The following is a 22441-nucleotide window of genomic DNA, read 5'->3' as shown; positions in this document are numbered from 1 at the left end:
CCTCTCAAACGAAGCATTCCTTAGTTTGCTGACAAAAAAGTAAAAATATACTAAAATTCGTTTCAGATTTATATAGACACTACTAAAGGGTACAAGTAATAATTGTATATCGTTTGGAACTTTGTTACAGTTCATAATACTTTACAGTACTTGCAACTTTTTCTAGGTTATATAAAAAGTTGTAGTTTTTCTATAAATATTCCTGAGAACAATCTAAAAACTTGTCTATTTTTTTTTGCAGCACTATCAAGTGCTTGATCATATTTACTTTCGAACAGATTCATTGACCTGTTGAAAAACTGTGGCAAATCCTTTTCTGATAAATGTTTGAGTAGTTGCTTACACATACTGATAATTCGTTTATCTATCAATTCCATTTCCCAATGCCGGTCCTTTGGTTTGCGTTCACATTCGAAGAATAATATGTTTTTTAAGTGATAAGAAGTAAGCCCATATCGATTTTCAGCTTCATCGCCTGGACACCAGATAAGTTCTCGAATACTTTTCATTATTCTGAGAGATCTCCTTCTGCATGATCCATCCTCGTCAATATCTACGAGAAGTTCTTTTTCACAAATGGCAAATGACGGCGTCCAGTACAGTGGATCCGAAGTAACTAAGTTTACTCCCATATCTTTTATTTGTTGAACTTTTTCTTGAGATGGCCATTGAGCTCTATGTTTGGGCCATCCGAACTCGTGCTTAAATGGCAGCTTTACATTGATCATTGGAGCCATATCTACATCTAAATCAACTCCATCGCGCTGTTTACCGGTGAATTTCACAGCTGGTGAGTCGGATAAATGTTCAATTTTAATTGCATCAGATTTGGGATTCTTGGTCAGGTAATCAATAGCATTACATACAAGTTCCCTGAAATGCCTTTTAACTTTAAGAGGCATAAGACAACCATTTTCCGTCACATTGTAAGGCCCCTTGTATTGAGATCTAGCAGTGTATTCCAACGGCGGTATTTCTAATTGATCTTTTGAACTGACAATCTTTTTCTTATCAATGTCCATAGTATAAAAGGCAGGTTGATTCACGTGTCTCCAACTCTGCACCATATCAGTATCATAGAGAATGATGTAGTCAAATTCATTTGCCTTCGAAACCTTTGTGTATGAATGAAAACTTCCAACTTTAACTGGGTCCTTTCTAAACTTTGAATCTTTTCCGTTCACATGCTCACGGATTTTTTTCAACTACGTCCCTCACAACTCTTGAATTTTTCTTGGTTTCCTCTCTGCTCATTTAAACATTGTCATGATTAAATTTTTGGAACTTTCGATATAATTCCCCAGTAGTTCGTGCCATTTAGTAACAAAAGGGTGAGTTATCTTATTTAGTATAGAATGTTCTCACTGGCGCTCGTCTGGAAGTGTATAGTTACATGTTCTAAATCGTGCATTTTAAATCTTCAAAATAAAAATTGTGTGTACATTTTTAAAAGAAAAAAGTCCAATACGTGTTTGTTTTATCTTTCGAAGAAATTCCCTTCCTGTAATCGAAAGTACACGATAATTGGTAAACAAGAATCCCCGACATATTTCACATCCTTGTAGACAGTCTATCATTAGAAAAAGGTTAAAAAAGAAGAAAGGCATAATTTTGTAACCAGCAACTTAAAAACTAAGCATGCAAAATTCAGAGCTAGTCAAAAACATATTTTTCTCTTATTTTTTCTTTGTATTCATGGGGTCACACTCAGAAAAGTGTTGAAACTTACTTACAAATAAAAACGAGGTTAAATAGAATATATTTAATATACGTACAAGTTTAACCTTTCCAAAAAGGCATGGAGTGTTTCACAGTATCATAAATTTATGTCAGCCTTAGTTATTATGTTTCTTTTTGTGATTTTCTTTAAGAGAAAAAGACAGTTTCTATTTTTTCTTCGAGTCCATTTGGGATTTATATTGACTGGTGATATGATGTAAACAACATAAAAAGGAAATAATGTGCATGAATAAAACTAATCGCGTAATGCAGATTAAGCAAAATGAATGCGTAATAATAAATGTTTCAATCAGACTATCGTTAGTGTTCTCGTTTTAATTGCTCTACATTCGTTATTTTGGGGCCTTTTATAGCATACTATGTGGTTTACTTTTGCTCATCGTTGAAGGCCATACAGTGACCTAAAGTTGTTAACCTCTATGGCATTTAGTCTCTGGTGGAGAATTGTCTCATTGGCGATCCTTAAGCACATAATCATCGACCGGGTCTCGAATACCCATACTGTCATTTAATTCAATCCTGATTCTGATCATTCGCATATAATCCCCCCCTTTTCCCGATTTTAAAACGCATTTAGGCGAATAAAATCATAACCACTTCATTATTAAGCAACCAAACAGAACTAACTGCTGTTAATAAGTAATAATTTCAAGATGGTGTGTATATCGACTGAAACTGATAGCTTCGCACCGTAATGGGGAGAAAAAGACTTTTCAATTATTTTACTTACCACTAACTGTTCTAGACTATACATAAAAATATCCTTTAGCGCTTATTAAAACTTTAGTTGAACCCACTAGTTAAATAGTGTAGGAGTTTGCAAGTCTCTTCTTTCATTTTCATTTGCCCCTTCCCCCGTTCCTATGCCAGTGGTTCATATCGTACAAGAATTAAAGATTAAGATCGACTTTTGTTCTGATGAGGCGAATTTTGCAGACGCTTTTTCTATATATAGGGCATAGGAAGTTGCTTGAAAGTATCAGTTGAAAGTTCGTTTTTTATGAAGCATGCACACTGTGTATTATCACCATCGGATATATGTACCCTTGGCCTGGTTCTCTGTTCATTGTCTAAGAAAAAATACATTACTGTACGTATACCAACATATAGGTACCCAGGCCAAGGGTACCTATATCCTGTGGTGATGATACACAGTGATGCACCAATCAGATATATAAAGTTACATCATAAGAGTCGAGTTTCGTTCCGGTTGAGCGAATTTGTACAAATGGTTGTCATTAGAAATTAAAAAAGCTTTTGTACAATTTAAAAATAACATGTTATGTTTTAAGCACTATTATTGTCTTTGTACTGCAATGTAAGAAAAAAACATTTTCGATTGTTGTTTAATCAGTTAATGTTGTTATTTGATTTAAATATTGGGAAACTTCCCCCTTTTATAAAAAGGCGTCATAGCATGCAGGCGGAGAAATATACTACACAATGAAATGTACATTACCTCACGGGTAGTAACCTCGTCATATCGAGAAGCGTTTAGTACAGTGATTTTGTCATAGTTTGGTTAAGATGAACATGGTTGTGTTAAGTTACTTCCCCGAACGATTGCCTCAGTTCTTATCAAACGATCAAATAAAAAGCAAATAAGATGTTTTAATTTGCATTGTTAGTCAAACGATCTACATTGGAATTTTTGTTTTCAAGAAACTAACGCAGAATAAGCAAACTATCGAAATTGCTATGGTTTGGTTAAGTTATGACATGGTTCGGTTAAGTGTCTAGAAATTCGTCATGGTTTTGATCAAGTTTGTCATGGTTTAGATCCAAATTATGTGTTTCAGCTCAATATTGATAGTTTGTTTAAAAACGCTTGTAATTAAACGAAGTTACACAATTTACCAACTGACTAAGAAGAAACCAAAATTAGATGCTGTAATTGGCAAAGCGTACATTAAACAATTTAACTGTTCTTGACTTGTCTTTGTATGCAAATCGTACTACTACGAGTGTCTTGTAAAAGAATTAGGAATAAATGAGCACTCATGTAATCCCACATACAAAAACATCATTTGACAAGGATGAGATTTTGGTGATTCACAAGTCCTTAATAGCTTCAATGAACATTACTTTGAGTAGCAAATCGGAGGACTTACCTTGTTTTATTGAATACCTAAGCTTGACAAAATTACATACAAACAGCTGTACATTGCCAACTCATCTGCATGTTCGACGAAAGAATTGTCCATTAGATTGACAAAGATTCTTTCCGCAATGAAAGAGGGTTTTCAGGAATACCGTGAAACTGTTTACTCGCGTAGTGGTATTTTTTTCATTGTTATTAATAAATGTAATGTCAGTATTACAAATCTAATCTTGAATCAATCCTAATCCTATCTTATTTTTGGGAAATATTTTTACATATTCAAATGTGACGTCATTTTGTGTGTTTTTTTTTAGAATTTCAAATGTGACGTCACTTTGTGTGTTGAGGCTTTGGCTAACTCGGCTGTGTATTTTTATGTGTTGGATTAAGTTGTTTTATGTAATGTATCCGTTTTTATTCTGTAGTTAGTCCCCACTTCGGTTTTATCATGCATATCTATTATATAGTCATTTTATAAAATTTACTGTTTGCAAAATTATAAATTATTCTAAATAATAAGGATGTTCTTGTCCCAGGCAGAAAACCCTGGCCGTGTTCAGCGCAATTTTTTGGAAGTTTCGGTCCTCGGTGCTCTTCAGCTTTGTACTTGTTTTGGCTTTCAAACTTTTTTCATCTGAGCGTCACTGGTTGGTCTTGTGTGGACGAGACGCACGTCTGGCGTATTGGATTTTAAGCCTATTACCTTTTGTAAGCTATTATTCGTGTGTTTCTTTGTCCTAAAGCGGGAGGTTTGGCATGCCACAAAACCAGGTTCAACCCACCATTTTTTTCTTAAAATGTCCTGTACCAAGTCAGGAAAATGGCCATTGTTATATTATAGTTCGTTTCTGTGTGTTACATTTTAATGATGTGTTTTTGTTGTGTCGTTGTTCTCCTCTTATATTTGATGCGTTTCCCTCAGTTTTAGTTTGTAACCCGGATTTGTTTTATCTCTATCGATTTATAAGTTTCGAACAACGGTATACTACTGTTGCTTTTATTAACCATATATGGATTTTAAAAAACTCTTAAAGAACTTCTGAATAAATGTAAATCGTTTACTTTTTCAACCCTGTGTACCACCATTCCCTACGTGTAATTGAAAAATCGTCTAAAAGAAATAATTTAAATCTACAATGCCTTTCAACATAAAAATGGTAGCGCACGCTATACATTTATTACTTTTGGATACCTTACCGCATATTTTGTTCATGGTGAACATAAAAATAAAACATTCTACACATAGGAACAAGTGACCAGTATGCTGGAGTTTCTTATTGACAAAATATTTGTTGAATTTGGAGGTAGACTTTGTCACCAACTTGTCGGTATTTCTATTGGAGCGAACTGTGCGGCAGCGACCTCATCTTATCTTCATATTAGTCGGAGTTCCTTCAGACATTTGTTAAAAACAAGAAGATAAAAAAAGCCAGATCATTTAATTTCAACATTCATATATATTGTTCTTTCCATTAACAATCCAGACTTTTCTGATTGAATTCCATTAATATATCCCCCGGAACTAGAAATTAAAGGAACATCAGACACGGCTTCCTCTGCCTCATTTTTAGACTTACACCTCGAATTTGACATGAACGGTCATCTTAGTACCAAAATCTATGACAAACGAGACGATTTTAATTTTAAAATTATCAGTTTCTCCAACCTTAGTAGCAATATACCAACTTCTCCTGCATATGGGATATACATTTGCCAACTCATTCGATATTCAAGAGCTTGCAGATGCTACTCAGACTTTGTAAACCGTCACCAGTGTCTGAGCAGAAAGTTGATGAACCAGTGCTATGTCAAAGAACGTCTCGTCCTTTTTCCAAAAAAGTTCATCGGAAGACCTTGTGGGTAAATATTCCTTTTCAACTTCACAAATGATAAACGATGGTCTTTAAGTATAGATTCTAAGCACTGACGTTGTTTGTCACCTTAATGACGTGTTATGGTACTCTTTTATTTGTCTTTGTAAATTATTACTTTAACTGTTTAGTCTATTTTTGGCCCAATCCATTTGACGTGGCTCGGTACTTATATATCCCGTCATTGTGTTATTGTGCTATGGTTAATTTTTGTATTCTTGTCTTTCGTTTTTGCTTATGTGCTTTGTCTATATGCCTTTTTGTTTTTCTTTGTTGAAATATTTGTTTTGTTTTTATAGTGACTAAGATTATAACACAATGTTGCCTGCTGTACCCTTATTTTTTGACATTTTTACATATTATGTCTGTTTGTTTTGTTCTCACATCGTCGTCAGTATAATGGAATTTTATGCGACTGTCATACATGTGAGAGGTAAAGCTGGCTATAAAACCAGGTTTAATCCACCATTTTCTACAGAAAAAAATGTCTGTACCAAGTCAGGAATATCTCCATTCGTTTGATGTGTTTCAGTTTTTGATTTTGCCATTTGATTAGGGACTTTCCGTTTAGAATTTTCCTCGAAGTCCCGTACTTTTGTTATTTTGCTTTTATAATTTCAATAGTCACTGCTTTTTTAAAATATCTTTTGAGATAATAATTACAAAAACAGAAAGCGCTGCTTCTGGTTCACATAGATTATGTTCTCCGTATGTCCATGATTGACTCTGTCGATGATATCGTGAGCGGCATCAATTATAAAATTTGTAAAAACGTCTACTTCAATTTGCAAAACGTATCAGCTAGTCAAAAAGTAATTTTTGTTCTACTTTTTTTTTCTACTAAACTATATATCTGTTGTTTTATTTTGAACCAGTCTATGATGAATAAAAGGAGATGTGAGGTTATACGCCCATGCTATAGTATCCCAACTACAAAACTAACCAAACGATATCAAGAGGACACAATAAGTCTTCAACCATCCACGAAACAAATAGTTAACGCGTGACATGGATAACAGTTAAAACTTATTTGTTTTATAAACTACTAGTAAAATTAAAAAAAGAAAAAAACATTCACACAAGTTCAGAATTTAAATATATGAAAAATGTTTTTGTAATATTGTATAATACATTGGTTTTCTCATTTAATTTTTTTTTACATATAATTTTGTCGGAGCCTTTTATAGCTTGATAAAGGTATGGATTTTGTTCATTGTTGAAGGCCGTACGACGTTATATAGTTGCTTACATCTAAGTCATTTTGGTCTCGGATGGATAGTTATCTCATTGGCAATCAGACCGCATGTACTTGATATATATAATACTAAATTGAATGTGCGTATATATGTCCTTTTGTATTCCAAATAAAACGATTTAAAAAAGAGTATTTCAATATATATAATGTCTGTTTATTTTGATCGTTACTCTTCCTTCATTCACGAATAGAATCACATAACTGAACCATGTTCAACATGAAATAAACCATGACACGAATGAACCAAACCATGACACCAAATATTCTGTAATCTCAAATTGTGTGCACTAGGGGCTGTTTTTCGGGAAAATTGACGGCAGTTTTATATCATAACAAAATATGTGATGTAGCAGACAGTTAGTAAACCACTTTTCTTTATGCATTAGAAACGAATCACAACTTTTAAATTTTGACATACGCAAGCATTATTCTGTGTTAAATTAATAATTATATGATACAAATTTTGATGTACTAACATATTAGCTATAAACAAAGATACTTACCAGCTTGAATTTGTTGTCATTAGTTCCTTTAACAAACTATTCAAATGTTTATATTTTGACACTGTTTGTCATCAAAAACACTTAACACAACCATGTTCATCTTAACCAAACTATGACAAAATCACTGTACTAAACGCTTCTCGATATGACGAGGTTACTACCCGTGTACCTGTTGAAACCCGCAATCGATGGTGAACGAATTTGTTTGAGAATGAACTAAAATATCAACAATAAGCATAAAACATAATGATTTATAGTTTGCAAACCAAAAATATTAACAAGTGAAATATGTTTTTTTTTTCTTCTAAAAATTGCAAAGGAAATAATTTGAGTTGTTGTATACATTGGAAACAAGAACAGGTTGAATAGGTCGTATGAATAATTAATTATAATTTCGGCAATTTCTATTTAAATATTCATGAGGAAAAGTGATATCAGGTAAGTGTGTATATGACATAGAAATATACGGTCAACGCATTTTGACTGCTCAAATAGAACGAGTGCAGTATAAAATAAAATATACTAATATCAATCAACATGCACAGAAAGTAACTTGTATATTGTTCTCAAGTTTTATTCTCACTTTTTTAATTTATAGTTTTTCACTAGCAGGGAATTCTAAATAATTAAAGGAGTCACTAATTCCAGCGATATGAATAGTATATATGTCTGTTAGTTCATACATATGTCAGTTTCTATATAAAATTTTCAATCAAATAATGTTTTTATTTATTATGAAGACTTCAAAAAAACGTAAATGTTTCCGTCAGTACGTCACCGGTTGTCCCTTTCAAAATGTGAAAAAGTTCAAAACCATGTAAGAATCTGAAGACCTTCCAAGAAATATCAGGACAAAACACAACCAATAAAAGTGCACTTTTATGTAGCATGTCTTTATTTCCTAGTTAATCAAGAAGTGGTGCTAGCGTGATGTCTGGTAATGTTTTTGGTATTAAAACCCGCATACAGAAAAGCCAACCAAGAGCATATTTTCAGCATTGCAAAGCGCACGTTTTGAATCTTCTTGTTGGGTCTACTTGTAAAGCGATAGCTGAGATCCGGAATTTGTTTTATACTGTAAGTCAGCTGACATGGTTTCTTGGTGGATCACAGGTGTATTGTTGACTTGCTGTTAATATTTCATGAAGTTTTTAGAAAATCCTGGGCCTAAACTATGATGACTAAGCATAAATTCACAGTTTACAGTATGCATAGTTTACTTAAAGCCCTGAATGCAAAATCCTTCCTGAATATTATTGGTGGGGTGTTTTTGTCCTGTCGATAACCCAAAAGTAAGCCGCAACACCAAATGTGCTTTTTTTTTTTACCACGGCATAAAAAAATACAAGCTAGAAATACAAAAATACCTCAATAAAACTAACACTAGTGTGTTCTATCCTAAATATGTACTAAACATTCCATATTGCTAGAAACAGCAGAATAATTTAGGAAATCTGAGGCCCCAGTGGCAAAAAACAGAGAAAATGCCTAACATCTAGTTCATATATTAGCTAAATTATGTTAGATATGTGGTTAGATATGACACTGTTGTGACAAGATTTCTAAACTGATCATTTAAGGCAGAAATTGTGAACTTTCATTGACAAATAGGTATACAGTAAGATGTGGACTGGAGACAGAGGCAGGATTGGATACTTTATATAATCTTGAATGTTGGAATGATTAATTACTAAAATTTACATTAATAGTATTCTGAAATGCTTCCAATTTGTTATCAGAATAGTTTCAAACAGGTTCTAGACATTTCATGTCAGAAAACATGCACATAGGGTAAGCTGGCAATAATTAAAGTCTTGTTTTCAAATTCTTTAAAAAATTGAAACAGGGGTGGGGTATAAAATGTACTGTAAGAGAAAACTTAGAGTATATGCAGTGATTTCTTTAAGGCTATAATTCTGATAAATAAGTATTGTTGTGAGAAAGGGTGTTTTTAGATAGTTTTCTATTTGAATATATGTTAGTATAGGTTGCGCTTTGTAAATACAACTGTTTCTCAAACCACGCCTCTTTTGGGGAGATATATAATATTCATAGATATTTCGTTTTGTTTACGTACTGGTTCCCATATATGATCTCTATGTTTCATCTCATAGAGACATAACTTGGGAATGTTACCAGTATAAAAACATATTGTTGCGGTAAAAATTGAATTCTGAAGTAGGCACAAAGTGAAGGTAGGGGTAGTACAGAATTTTTGTATAAGTTTAAACTCTAACAAGTATAAATGTTGAAATTATGCCGCAAAGCCCAATGTTTTGACCTTTGAAATAAATGGTAGTGCATATCAACTTTCCATTCTAGGATAATTTTTTTTACGAAACTTCATAGTAAAAGTGGCACAGTTTTAGCCGCAAAGGGAGTTCCTATGGGAAATTGCATTGTCTATATTTACAGAAATACAATCTTAACGTACATTTTCAAAACTCAACAAGTAATATCAATGAAATATAATTACAAATAATCTTAATTATGAATAATCTATTCGAAAAACTGAATCATCATCATGAACTAAAACATGCATATGAGTATATTGTAGAAAGATTTACAATTGTCAATTTTGTCTTTATTTCTGTTATTTCTTGTCTTTGTTGCACGAAACGCGAAATTTTCTTGTAACACATAAACCTTCCTCTCAGAAGAGAATGGTACCTGAAAGATGCTTGTTCCAATTTGTGGCCTGGGCTGAAGTTTCAAACACTTGAAAACTTCTGGCGTTCAGGTATAATTTTTTGTTTACATTTGAAGGATGTAAACTGTGAATTTCATAATCACATAGAGATTCACTGAGGCATACTAATGTTTTACATGAAGGGATGTAAAACTGTGAACTCTTTATCCACATGGAAGCTCCAGAGGCACCCAGAAATTGAGTTACATATACCGAATGTAACAAATGAATTCCATATCCACATGGAGATTCACTGAGACACACTTATGTTTTACATGAACGGATGTAAAACTGTGAACTCCATATCCACATGGAAGTTCACCGAGACACACACAAAAATTAGGATATATATATACTGGATATAACCAGTGAATTCCATATCCACATGGAGATTCACTAAGACACACTAATGTTTTACATGAACGGATGTAAAACTGTGAACTCCATATCCACATGGAAGTTCACAACATTTTATGTAATGACGTTTCACACAGTCTTTTGAACATGCTCTTGCTTTATCCCACAACCAGGCTATTTGGTAGCAAATTATGGATTGACCATGTATAGATTTCACCATTGAAAACTGAAAAATATTTCCTTTTCCCACAACCAGGCCATGTGGTAGCAAAGCAAGGAATATTTTAATTTAAAACATAAAAACATGCATTGTGAAAACTGGTTTCTTGATGCTTCTTTTTATTGTCTCACCATCTGTAATAGTCTATAAACTGGCATTATTAAATATAATATTCAGCAAATCTCCTTTTTCTTTTACTATGGATGTTTATGAGATACAGCTTACTGATATCCATGTGATACTATAACCTTAACACAATTTGAAATGTTCAAATCTCTGAACAGAAAAAGCACTGCAATTTGATTTGTTAACTGAACGGATAGATACCTGTCTGTTTATATTGATATCTTCATAGAACAAAAAAAAATTTGAGACCTGAATGAGATGAAAACTATTAAAATTTACTTCAATATCAATGGGTGACAAGTTGGTAACAAGGAATTTACGTAAGGTAAAAGTGAAAAATAAAAACTTTATCTTAAATATAAGAGTGTTAGAAAATAAAAATGTATTACTAGTGTTAAAAATATAAAAATTATTTATATATATTTAAATATATAATTGCATGAATTCAGGTTTGGTTGACGAAACCAACTCTAACTTTCCAGCATATAAATGGTTCTAAACATTTGCTAGTATGAGCACTTTCTTAATTATCCAATATAAATGTTTCATTTTAAAAATGAATTTTTTTGAAAATCATGAATTTCATGGTCTGTGTTCATGACAAGAGCATGGATAATACTTAGATTAAGTAATAGGTCCTTAAAAAAACTTTAATAAACACTGTTGGGTTCAAGTATCGCTTCACCAATGATCAAGGCAGGACCTATGACTAAATCAGTTTTCTCAAAGAGTAGTACAGGCATGGATCAGGGCCATTAGCCCTTGCATTGTGTGTAATCAGTTTTAATCTGAACCTGTTTATGCCATGAGCAGATAAATATTGTGCAGGCATAACTCTCCGGTCAGTGGGTGTAAAGTGGTGTGTAAACTGCATTGTTTTTATATGATATTGTAATACCGGAACATGGTATTTTGGTTGCAATGGATTTTTGTAATTTGAACCCTTTTTTTTTATCTTGTGTAAGAATATTTAAAAAAATTCTTAAATACACCAGGTCTTAATTGATCACTCATATGAAGTTCACTGATTTGGAAATGACAAACTTGAGTAGTTGCCTGTATCACGAAATATTTTGACTCTTTCTGATTTCTGTCCAAAGAAACAGACACAATAGTTTGCTTAGGTAATTTATTGAATGGTTTCTTACTTCCGTTGTTTTGTTGTGAATTTTGTTTCGTTCTTTTAAATGAGTTACTAGTACATGATTGTATTGCATGAATTGATTGACTTTGAATAGACTAAAAAAACTTTTTTCTGGACGTTTACGTTTTCGTCCTTTTGCATTGTACTGTCTATGGTATTCCTGTTTTAAATTTTCTGGAATACGTAAACCATCTTGCCAACTAGTTCCTGCCTTACCAATGAATTAGACTGTATATTGGTTTATCCTGATAGAGACTATACTCAACAAGTTTTTCAATTTCATTGGACTTAAATGGGATATTCTAAAAGTTTTGTTTTCTTATTTGTAATGTCACTTCTATTTTTTTTTTTTTTGTGAACTTTTGAACTGCGAATTATCAGGAATTATCAGGAATACTTGTATCATTTTGCACTGAACTTTGAATCTGACCGTCATTTTGGGTCTGATTATTGTCTTCTTTTTGCATGTTTTGTAATTCAGTTCGTTGTTAAACTTAATATTTGTGGCTTCGTCATCATCTTGCTCCTCCGCATCAAGAAGAATGTCTTCATATTCAGGCAGCAAATAATTTGGACGGTCTTTCGGATTATTATAATCTTTCAGTCTCTTAGCATGTATTAATGACTTAACCTCTTTATGCGTTTCTGTGTTTTTATCTTAAAGGTATTATTTGGTCCTTTATACATAATTCGGTAAGGACCTGTCCATCTGTGTACACAAATTTGCCGTTTGGTGTCCTACTACAATATCGCCATACTTTTGCTCAAGCAAGGGATGTTGGTTGGACTGCATTTTTGTCGTGTTGGGTTGTCTTGTTTATCTTCTGGTTTTTAGCTGCAACTTCACGGAAGAGTTTTAATCTGTTTACCAATTCATTTACATGCTGTTTAGTTTCCCTTGGCATGGTTTGTTTTGATATAAAAGGATACACCAATAGGCAGTTTCATTGGCTGTCCAGATAGTATCTCAAAAGGTGAAAACTGGGTTAACTGTGTTGCAGATGTGGACCTATATGCCATCATGATTGGAGGTATATAATCTGGCCAATCTGTTTGGTCCTTGTTACAATATGAACGTAGGAACTTGATTATATATGAATTAATTCTTGCACAGGCGGCATTTGTTTGAGGATGTTAGCTACTTGTATAATGTCTAGTAACATTGCATAACTTGCAAAGAGCTTTAACAAGCTTCTACATGAAATTGGCACCACGGTCAGATATGATACAGCGCGGACTTGCCCAGCGGCATATTATTTCATTAAAACGTACATTAGCAACCATGCCTAACACGATTTTGAGTAATTATCAAAATCCAAGAGCAGATATCTATGTTTGTTGTTGATATTTCTAAAAAATCAATATGCATTCTGTGAAACCCATTTTGAATTGGCAAGGAGAAAGGGATACTGGCCTTTGATGTTTAGAGTTCTTTGATTTCTGGCACTGCTCACATGTTCTTACATACTTGTCAATGTCGGAATACATATTTGGCAAATAATATTTTAATCGCAAAAAATACTAATATGTCATCCATGTAGATAAGAGCAATTTTTCAATTAAGTTCTTGTAAAACTTTAGTCATTAACATTTGAATGTTGCTGGTGCATTTGTTAGACCAAATCATAATCTCTTAAATTGGTATTGTCCTTGTGGTGTCATGAAAGCTGTTTTATGTTTAGACTTTTCATCAAGTGGCACTTGATGAAATCCACTAGCAAGATCGAGCGAACTGAAAATTTTAGCTCTTGAATAGCCGACAGTATCTAAAACCTCTTCTATTTTTGGAATAGGAAAATAAACTTTTTAGTAACCTCATTTAATTTTCTAAAATCTAAAATAAACCTTTATGTATTATTTGGTGTTTTTTTTCTTCACTAATATAACACCGCTATAAGGCCACATTGACTTTAATTTGGGATTCCATAACTTCTTGCATTTTTTTGGTGAATATTGAAAACGGTTTGATCTGACAGGTGACATTGTGGTAGTTTCAATGTTATGATAACGAATGTCTGTTTTGCCTAATTCTGATGCGTCTTTTGTAAAAGTACCCTTTTTGTTCCTATCAATGTTAGAAGTTCATGATGTTGTACTTTTGTGATGTTAGAAGAATCAATTTGAACATTAAGATCCAGTGCCTTTTTAATGGGGTCTTGAAATTGTGTTTCTGATTTTGTACTGTCATTTAAGACACAATTGGGTTGGTGTTTGATATCTAAAGTTTAGTTAAATTTGGACCTGTAGTTTCAGAGAAGATTTTTGATATAATTAACGACGACGGATGACGACGAAGATGACAGCAAAGACGACGACGGACGGCACGTGATGATAAAATGCATGTTTTTGGACACTTATTCCTAAACAGTAAGGACAATTACCCCCCAAAACCAATCACAACCTTCCTTTTGTGGTTTGGAACCTTGTGGTACAATTTCATAGAGATCCATAAATCTTTACTCAAGTTATTGTCTGGAAACCAATTTCTTCAGACAACAAAGACGTCTTTGTCTGTTGTCTTTGTCTTTGTCTGAAGACAGCGTCATAACATTATACAACCGTTTTTGCAGTCGTATAAAAATAGTACAACTTGTCATTTAAGGGTTATACTTCTATAAGAAGTCGACTGATAATTTAAACCTAAATGAACAATAGGTAGAGCTGGACATTCTGAACTTTTTTGCCCCTGTAAGATTTTATCTATTTCTTATAGTGGTTTTCAAATTAATTGGCAAATATGTCAACATATAATATTTTATCGTACACATTTTTGAAAAAATATATTAAACTGATGTATTTTTTCATTGGCAACAGAAAAGATAATTAATATCTCTTTTATAGTCTTAAGAGGTTCACCTTTTAAAAAGTAAAATATAAAAAAATACCGAATTCCGAGGAAAATTCTAAACGGAAAGTCCCTACGCAAATGGCAAAATCAAAAGCTCAAACATATCAAACTATACAGCTAGTTCTGATGATTCATAACCGAATGAGTGATTTTACACCGATTAATAAGATTGTTAATTCTCCTGACATAGTAGGGAGTTACAGAAAAAAATATACTAAATTCGTTTCAGATTTATTAATAAAAAACTATACAGGGTGCTAGTATTACTTGTATATCGTTTGGATCTTTGTTACAGTTCATGAACAGAACTTGTCAGTTATAGAAAAAGTTTTTACTGTAAATAATTGCCAGGGCAACGCAAAAACTGGTTCAAATTTCTGGCAGCAAGATTCAGTCCTTTATAATCCTTCTTATTTGCGAAAAGATTTTTTGGCCTGTTGAAAAACTGTGGCATATGCATAGCAGATAAATGAACTTTGAGCTGCTCACACATACCAATAATTCGTTCACCCATCAAGTCCATATTCCACTGATAATCGTTTGGCAGTCTTTCACATTCAAGAAATAACAAATTTTTCAGATGATAGGATGTGAGACCGTCTCGATCGTCATGATCTGGACACCAAAAGAGTTCTCGAAGTTTTTTTATGATTCTAAGAGATCTCCTCCTGCATGTCCCAGATCCATCCCTATCTATATCTACAAGGAGTTCTCTTTCACAAATGGCAAATGACAATTTCCAGTAAAGACGATCAGATGTAACTAAGTTTACTCTGATATTTTTTAGTTGTTGAATTTTTTCTGGAGCTGGCCATTGAGCTCTATGGTTGGGCCATCCGAACTCATCTTTAAATGGCAGTCTCATATTGACCATTGGAGCCAAATCTACAGTAAATTCGTCTCTACCACGCTGTTTGACGGCGATGGTCACAACTGGCGAATCGGATAAAGGTTCAACGTTAACTCTCTGGTTAATTTTGGAATTCTCTTTCAAGTAATCAACAGCATATTGTACCAGCTGCCTGAAATGTCTTTTAAATGTTAGAGGCACAAGACAACCATTTTCTGTCACACTATAAGGCCCTTTGTCTTGTGTTTTAAGAGTGTATTTCAACGGCAAAGTTGGCAATGGGACTGCTGAACTGACAATCCTATGCTTGGCATCAACAGTATAAAAGGCAGGTTGATTTACATGAATCCAACTCTGCACCATTCCGGTATTATATAAAATGCTGTAGTCAAATTCATCTGCCTCCGAAACCTTTGTAAATGAATGAAAGCTCCCAACTTGTTCCGGTTCCTTTTGAAACCTTGAATCTAGTCCGTTCACATATCCAAGGATTTTTCCAACTACGTCCCTCACAGCATTTGCATTTATCTTGGTTTTCTCTCCGTTCATTTCAACATTGTTATGATAAAATGTTTGGAACTTTCGATATAAATCCCCGGTATTTCTTGCCATTTTGTAACTTAAGGGTGCGTAAACTTATCAAGTACAGAATGTTCTCACTGGCACTCGTCTGGAAGTGTGTACATCTAAATCCCCTTCCAGTAATCGAAAGTACAAACCAATTGATAAACGAGGAATTCCCGACACAATTCACATCCTAGTAGCCAGTCTATTATTAGCAAACGGTAAAAAAAAAGAGAGGTATTAGTAACCTGCAACTAAAGTCAAACATGCAAAACTAAAAAAAAAAAAAAAAAAAGAAAAAAGAAAAAAGAAAGGTATTTTTTTTTGTATTCAAGGGGTCACAATTAGACCTTTTCAACAATTGCCTACACCTACAGTTGAGAACGACTACGACAGGTGAGATATGAGGGGTCGTCTCAAAAATAAAATTGAAAAAAAATATTATTGATCGCATATGATTATTTTGATTGCCAATAAGACCACTATCCAACATGACGTGTATATAAGCAATTGTTGTGTACCGTACCTTATTTTGTTTATTAGATATTTGTTTATCAAAACTAAATTTATATGGAATTGACTATGAAGAAAAGGAAGGACTTCAATGTTTCATTTCTTTTAGACGTCGAGTTGAAAAATGAAAAAAAATAAGTAAATAAAAAAATATCTGTATTTTTGTAGTAGATGTTTAATTAATCAATGTTTTATATCTGTTGACTAGGGCGGTACATGTTTCTACAATGTCTGTTAATTTTGGCTTCCAATGTCTCAATGGTACTCATAACAAAATAGATACCAAGATTTTTAAAGGCCCTTGGTGTCTCTTCTGATTCAGATTCAGATTCAAATCTTAAGTTGGTTTTTTTTCGTTCTGTTCGTTTTAGTTTCGTTCCGTTCACCCCCCCCCCCCCCCCCCACCCCCAAAAAAAGGAAACAAAGTTACTATCTTTGATCGAATAAAAAGGAAATAAATATGAGAGCGAAGCATGATGTCAAAATATCAAAATGTAAACTAAATATTCTATTGTGACAAAAACTTACCAATTGCAATGACCAACCTGTTTAGGAATTGTTTCAGGCGCATAAAACATGCGGCGGGGTTTCACTAGTATAATTGGGATCTTAAATCTCCCCTATGTATGGTCAGAGATGAAATTTAAAAACCTTTATGCATGGAAAAAATAGAAAAGAGTAGAAAACCAAAGATATGTCCTGAAAAGGGGAAGGGTAAGCAGTTCTCGCTTCTTGCAAGACACACGAAGGTCATTTTTCAGGAACAGGGAAAGGAAAAGAAAGGAATTTACGACAGGGGAAAAGGTATGTTCACGTCTTTCGGGACCCGGACAACCTGTAACGGTCAATCAGTTCGGCGCTGTCAAAAAGACACTGCAATGACAACAAGCTCTGTTGGGATATAAATACCATACGCATCACTGAAGAGAAATTAATTGTAAAAATGCGCATGTGGCGCAGAAAAAAATGGTGCCGTTAATGTTTCCAGTTCATTAAGGAAACATCTCAATTTTAACATGGTATCTTAAAGCGGAGTACAAGTGACGTGAAGATCGGTTGAGAAACACAACTCTAGCGGACGGACGGTAGTCCTGTTACAATGTTCCTTCAGCAAAGTTCATAAATAGCATTACAAACGCGAATTAATCGCAATTGGCATGTGGAACAATCTGCGTTGACAGACTCGCTTATCTAAATACTCACATAATCATGAAATTTAAGAAGAAAAAAAGGCAGATTATGTGAATTGATTGCAGTAATTATTTACTTGAAGGTTTAATAAATTCAACGTAAAATGTCGTATAACTACATGTTATAATAATGATATACAAAAGAGAGAGATATAGTTCATACTTGTTTGAAATATGTTCTTTCGTCAAAATAGTGTAAAACGATAAATCGAAGGTGTAAAAGTAATACTATTCATGAATGATTTTTAGTTTTGAGACGACCCCTTCATTTTACCTGTAAACTGTAGGTGTCATTAGTCGGTAGAGAGTTATTGAAAAGATCTATTAGAAAACTGTTGACTGTTACTTATACATGTTATAGCTGAAAATAAACGAGACTAAATTTAACATATATACTTACAAATTAATTAATACCCATTCCAAAAAGGCATGGAGTGCTTTGCAGTACTACTGTATAAATGTACGTCAGCCTTTGGTATTGTGTTTTGGGTGATTGTTGTTACAGAAAAAGACAGTCTCTATTTTTTCTTCCATTTGGGATTTATATTGACAGATGATATCATATACACATCATACAAAGGAAATAATGTGCGATTAAAGTAATCGTGTAATGCAGATTACGCAAAAGGAATGTATTATAATAAATGAATCCATTTTGACTATCGTTAGTGTTCTCGTTTGAATTGTTCTACATTCGTCATTTGTGATCTTTTACAGCTTACTATGCGGTAATGGTTTTTCATCGTAGAAGGCCTACGGTGACCTTTAGTTGTTAACCTCTATGGCATTTGGTGTCTGGATAGGAATTGTCTCATTGGCGATCTTTCAGCAACATATTCATCGACCGGGTCTCGAATACCCATACTGTCTCCCAAGCAAAGTTTGGAGACTTTTTGGTTTTGCTCAGTTTTCTTATTATTAACATTCGTCCTTTTCCGCCGCTTTTAAATTTGAATTTACCGCACCCGTTCTCTAAAACCGTTAGTCAGATTAAATGCTTAACTTATGGTTAGACTAACATGTCTAGTGGTGCAATCAGAGTTTTGTTTGTGCAGTGGTATTTATAAAGGGGCCAAAATAAACGAGGGGTTTACTATAGAACCCAATTTTTTTTTTATTTAATTTTCAGATGATCATAACTTGAGAACAGTTAGTGATGAACACATGGGGTATTCAGTAATGACCACGGGAACACATGGCCTACTGAAATGTCAAAAGGTCAATTGTCACTTATGAACTTACGACCATGAAACATGTTTTCCTCAATTTACACAAAAATCTGAATGAAAATAGAAAATCTATATAATTGCAAATGTTCTACATGATAAAACAATTCCAATGATCACTTATGACCTTGACCTTTGATCTTGAATGTTTTTTTTTAAATTTACGAAAAATCTAAAAAGAAATTGATGAATTGAAAAGATAATAGGGGGAAGTCCTTAAGCGTTTTTAGTTATGGGGGCTTTGTTTGGGCTACTTCGTGACAGCATCCGGTTACAATTATTTCTTGTTAAATCCTGATTTTGATCATTCACATATTATTACCCTGCCCCCCCCTCCCCCATCGACGTTTTCCAAATTTTATAACGCACTCAAGCGAATAAAATCCTAACCACTTATTAAGCAACCAAACAGAACTAACTGCTGTAAATAAGTAATAATTTCAGATGGTGTTTATATCGTCTGAAACTGATAGCTTCGCACCGTCATGGGGATGAAAACATTTTCAATTATATTACTTCCCACTAATTGTTCTAGACTGCATAAAATATCCTTTAGCGCTAATTAAAATTTTAGTTGAACCCACTAGTTTAATAGTGTAGACGTTATCAAGTCCCCTTTTTCATTTTCATGTCACCCTCCCCCCGCTCCTTCGCCAGTGGTTCATATCGTACAAGAATTAAAGATTAAAAAGGGGCATTAGTTGTCAAATTCATGTTCACCGATTTGACTCAAATTCTCATATTTGATTTATAACACACTAAAACGTATATCCAGATTACAATATGTCTGAAATAAACAGTTAACAATGCATGTACTCGATAATATATATCAGAATTTCGTGTGGATGACGATAAATATCGAGATGACCTCCGAAGACTGCCGACAGTCACTTAACCTGATATAAACATAAACATAAATATAAATAGATGGTGACCAAGTGCAATTGAATTTTTCTATGTCTGTTTGATTTCATGTTACAGGTTAAAAAAATAAGTTAACTATCGTTTTACCTGTATAAGAATGATTTTTTTGTGGATTAGATCAGTCAACGAAATGGTTCAACTTTATTTCACTTTCAATGTTGACATTCTTTTCCTTTTAATGGAAGAACAAGACTAATACATACGTAATCAATCTCTAGCTAATGAGTTAATTTGAAGGTCACACTAATACAGATTCAATGAGGTCGAATTATTCACTCGCAAGTGAATAATTCATCAGCATTGTTTCTTTGCTTATTTTGACAAAATTGAACCAAATTGGCTGCTAATTCATTATTTCACCCCCATTAATGATTGAACCAAACTCAATCATATTCTAACTTTTAGCTCACCTGGCCCAAAAGGGCCAAGTGAGCTTTTCTCATCACTTGGCGTCAGTCGTCCGTTAACTTTTACAAAATTCTCCTCTGAAACTACTGGGCCAAATTTAACCAAACTTGGCCATAATCATTATTAGGGTATCTAAGTTAAAAAATGTGTCCGACGACCCCGCCTGCCAACCAACATGGCCGCCATGGCTAAAAATAGAACATAGGGGTAAAATGCAACTTTTGGCTTATATCTCTGAAACTAAAGCATTTAGAGTAAATCTGACAGGGTTAGAAATGTTCAACAAGTTTAGATCTATCTGCCCTGAAATTGTCAGACGAATCAGACGACTTGTTGTTGGGTTGCTGCCCCTAAATTGGTAATTTTAAGGACATTTTGCAGTTTTTGGTTATTATCTTAAATATTATTATAGATATAGATAAACTGTTATAATGTTCATCAAAGTACGATCTACAAATAAGTCAATATGACCAAAATGGTCAATTGACCCCTTAAGGAATTATTGCCCTTTATAGTCAATTTTTCGAAATTTTTGTAATCTTTTACAAAAATCTTCTCCATTTAATCTACAGGGCCAAATAAAATTCAAGTTAGCCACAATTTTCAATAGGGTATCTTGATTGAAAAATGTGTCCGATGACCCCGCCTACCAACCAGCATGGCCGCCATGGCTAAAAATAGAACATAGGGGTTTACTATAGAAGTCTTAGGGAATATTGTAAAAAAAAACAATTTCAAATGGTCACAACTTGAAAACTAATTTATATAATGATAAGGGGTCTTCAGTAACTATTGTAAGACTACAAAGGGATGACCTGCTTTCAATTTAACTACTGGGCCAAATTAAACCAAACGTGGCCTCAATCATTATTAGGGTATCTAATACTATTAATTATGATTTTAACCTTATTTTACATAATTTCCAAAACTACAGTAGATGCAGGTGAGCGACACAGGCTCTTGAGAGCCTCTAGTTTTCATATCTCGTAGCTAATGCCCCTTTAAGATCGACTTGATTTGATAAGGCGAATTTTGCAGACGCCTTTTTTCTATATATAGGGCATAGGAAATTGCTTTATACTATCAGTTTAAAACTGTCTTTTTTAAGAAGTATGCACCAATCGGTTATATAAACTATAAAGATCATAAGAGTCGAGTTCTGTCAGATTGAGCGTATTTTGTGGAAATTGTTGTCGGCGTTTGTACAATTTAAAAAAACATAGTTATGTTTTCTTAACTGTTTTTTTTTAAACCAGCGTCACTTATGAGTGTCAATTAGTGAATGTATCAGCTGTTTCCCCTGATTGATAGAACAAGCCTTTGTTGAGGTTTCAGATTTATTAAGAAACAACTGTATTGGGTAACAGTAATAATTGTATATCGTTTGGAACTTATATATATTTGCGTCAGTTTATATAGAAACAGTTGTAGGTTTTTTCTATAAATAATTCTCAGGACAATGCAAAAACTGGTTTAAATTTATGGCAGCAAGATTCAGTCTCTTATAATCCTTATTTTCAAAGAGATTCTTTTGCCTGTTGAAAAACTGTGGCATGTGCTAAGCAGATAAATGAAATTGAAGCTGCTCATACATACCAATAACTCGTTCACCCATCATATCCATATTCCACTGATAATCTTTTGGCAGTCTTTCACATTCAAGAGATAACAAATTTTTCAGATAATAGGATGTAAGTCCATCTCGATCATCATAATCTGGACAGCAAAAGAGTCTTTTGATGATTCTTAGTGATCTCCTCCTGTATGTTCCAGATCCTTTTCTATCTATATCTACGAGGAGTTCTCTTTCGCAGATGGCAGATGGCAATTTCCAGAACAGAGGATCGGAAGTAACCAAGTTAACACCGTTTTTTTTAAGTTGCTGAACCTTTTCTTGAGATGGCCATTGAGC

At 33.6% G+C, this 22441-nt stretch overlaps 1 protein-coding gene across 1 annotated transcript; it reads right to left on the bottom strand.

The window, feature by feature from the left end:
• Positions 1 to 56: 56 nt before the first annotated feature.
• LOC127724882 (protein mab-21-like 3) lies at positions 57 to 2807 on the bottom strand. The gene is made up of 2 exons (XM_052231885.1): positions 2785 to 2807; positions 57 to 1158 (listed from the first exon to the last, which is right to left on the bottom strand). Exons 1-2 carry the CDS (start codon positions 2805 to 2807, stop codon positions 168 to 170), a joined length of 1014 nt encoding a protein of 337 aa, XP_052087845.1. The 3' UTR covers positions 57 to 167.
• Between the last annotated feature and the right edge of the window lie 19634 nt (positions 2808 to 22441).

The sequence above is a fragment of the Mytilus californianus genome, unplaced genomic scaffold (genome assembly GCF_021869535.1).
Source record: "Mytilus californianus isolate M0D057914Y unplaced genomic scaffold, xbMytCali1.0.p SCAF_14, whole genome shotgun sequence".
Taxonomy (NCBI): domain Eukaryota; kingdom Metazoa; phylum Mollusca; class Bivalvia; order Mytilida; family Mytilidae; genus Mytilus; species Mytilus californianus.
Note: the sequence above shows the minus strand (reverse complement) of the source record. Positions and strands in the feature narration are given on the sequence as shown.

Bases quoted from the DNA above. Each gene is read 5' to 3' on its own strand.
- LOC127724882 (XM_052231885.1), bottom strand. From the start codon at position 2,807: ATGAACAGAGAACCAGGCCAAGG. The intron at 1,159-2,784 runs GTACATATATCC...TTCAAAGTTTAG, and splicing joins AACAGAGAACCAGGCCAAGG to AAAGGACCCAGTTAAAGTTG.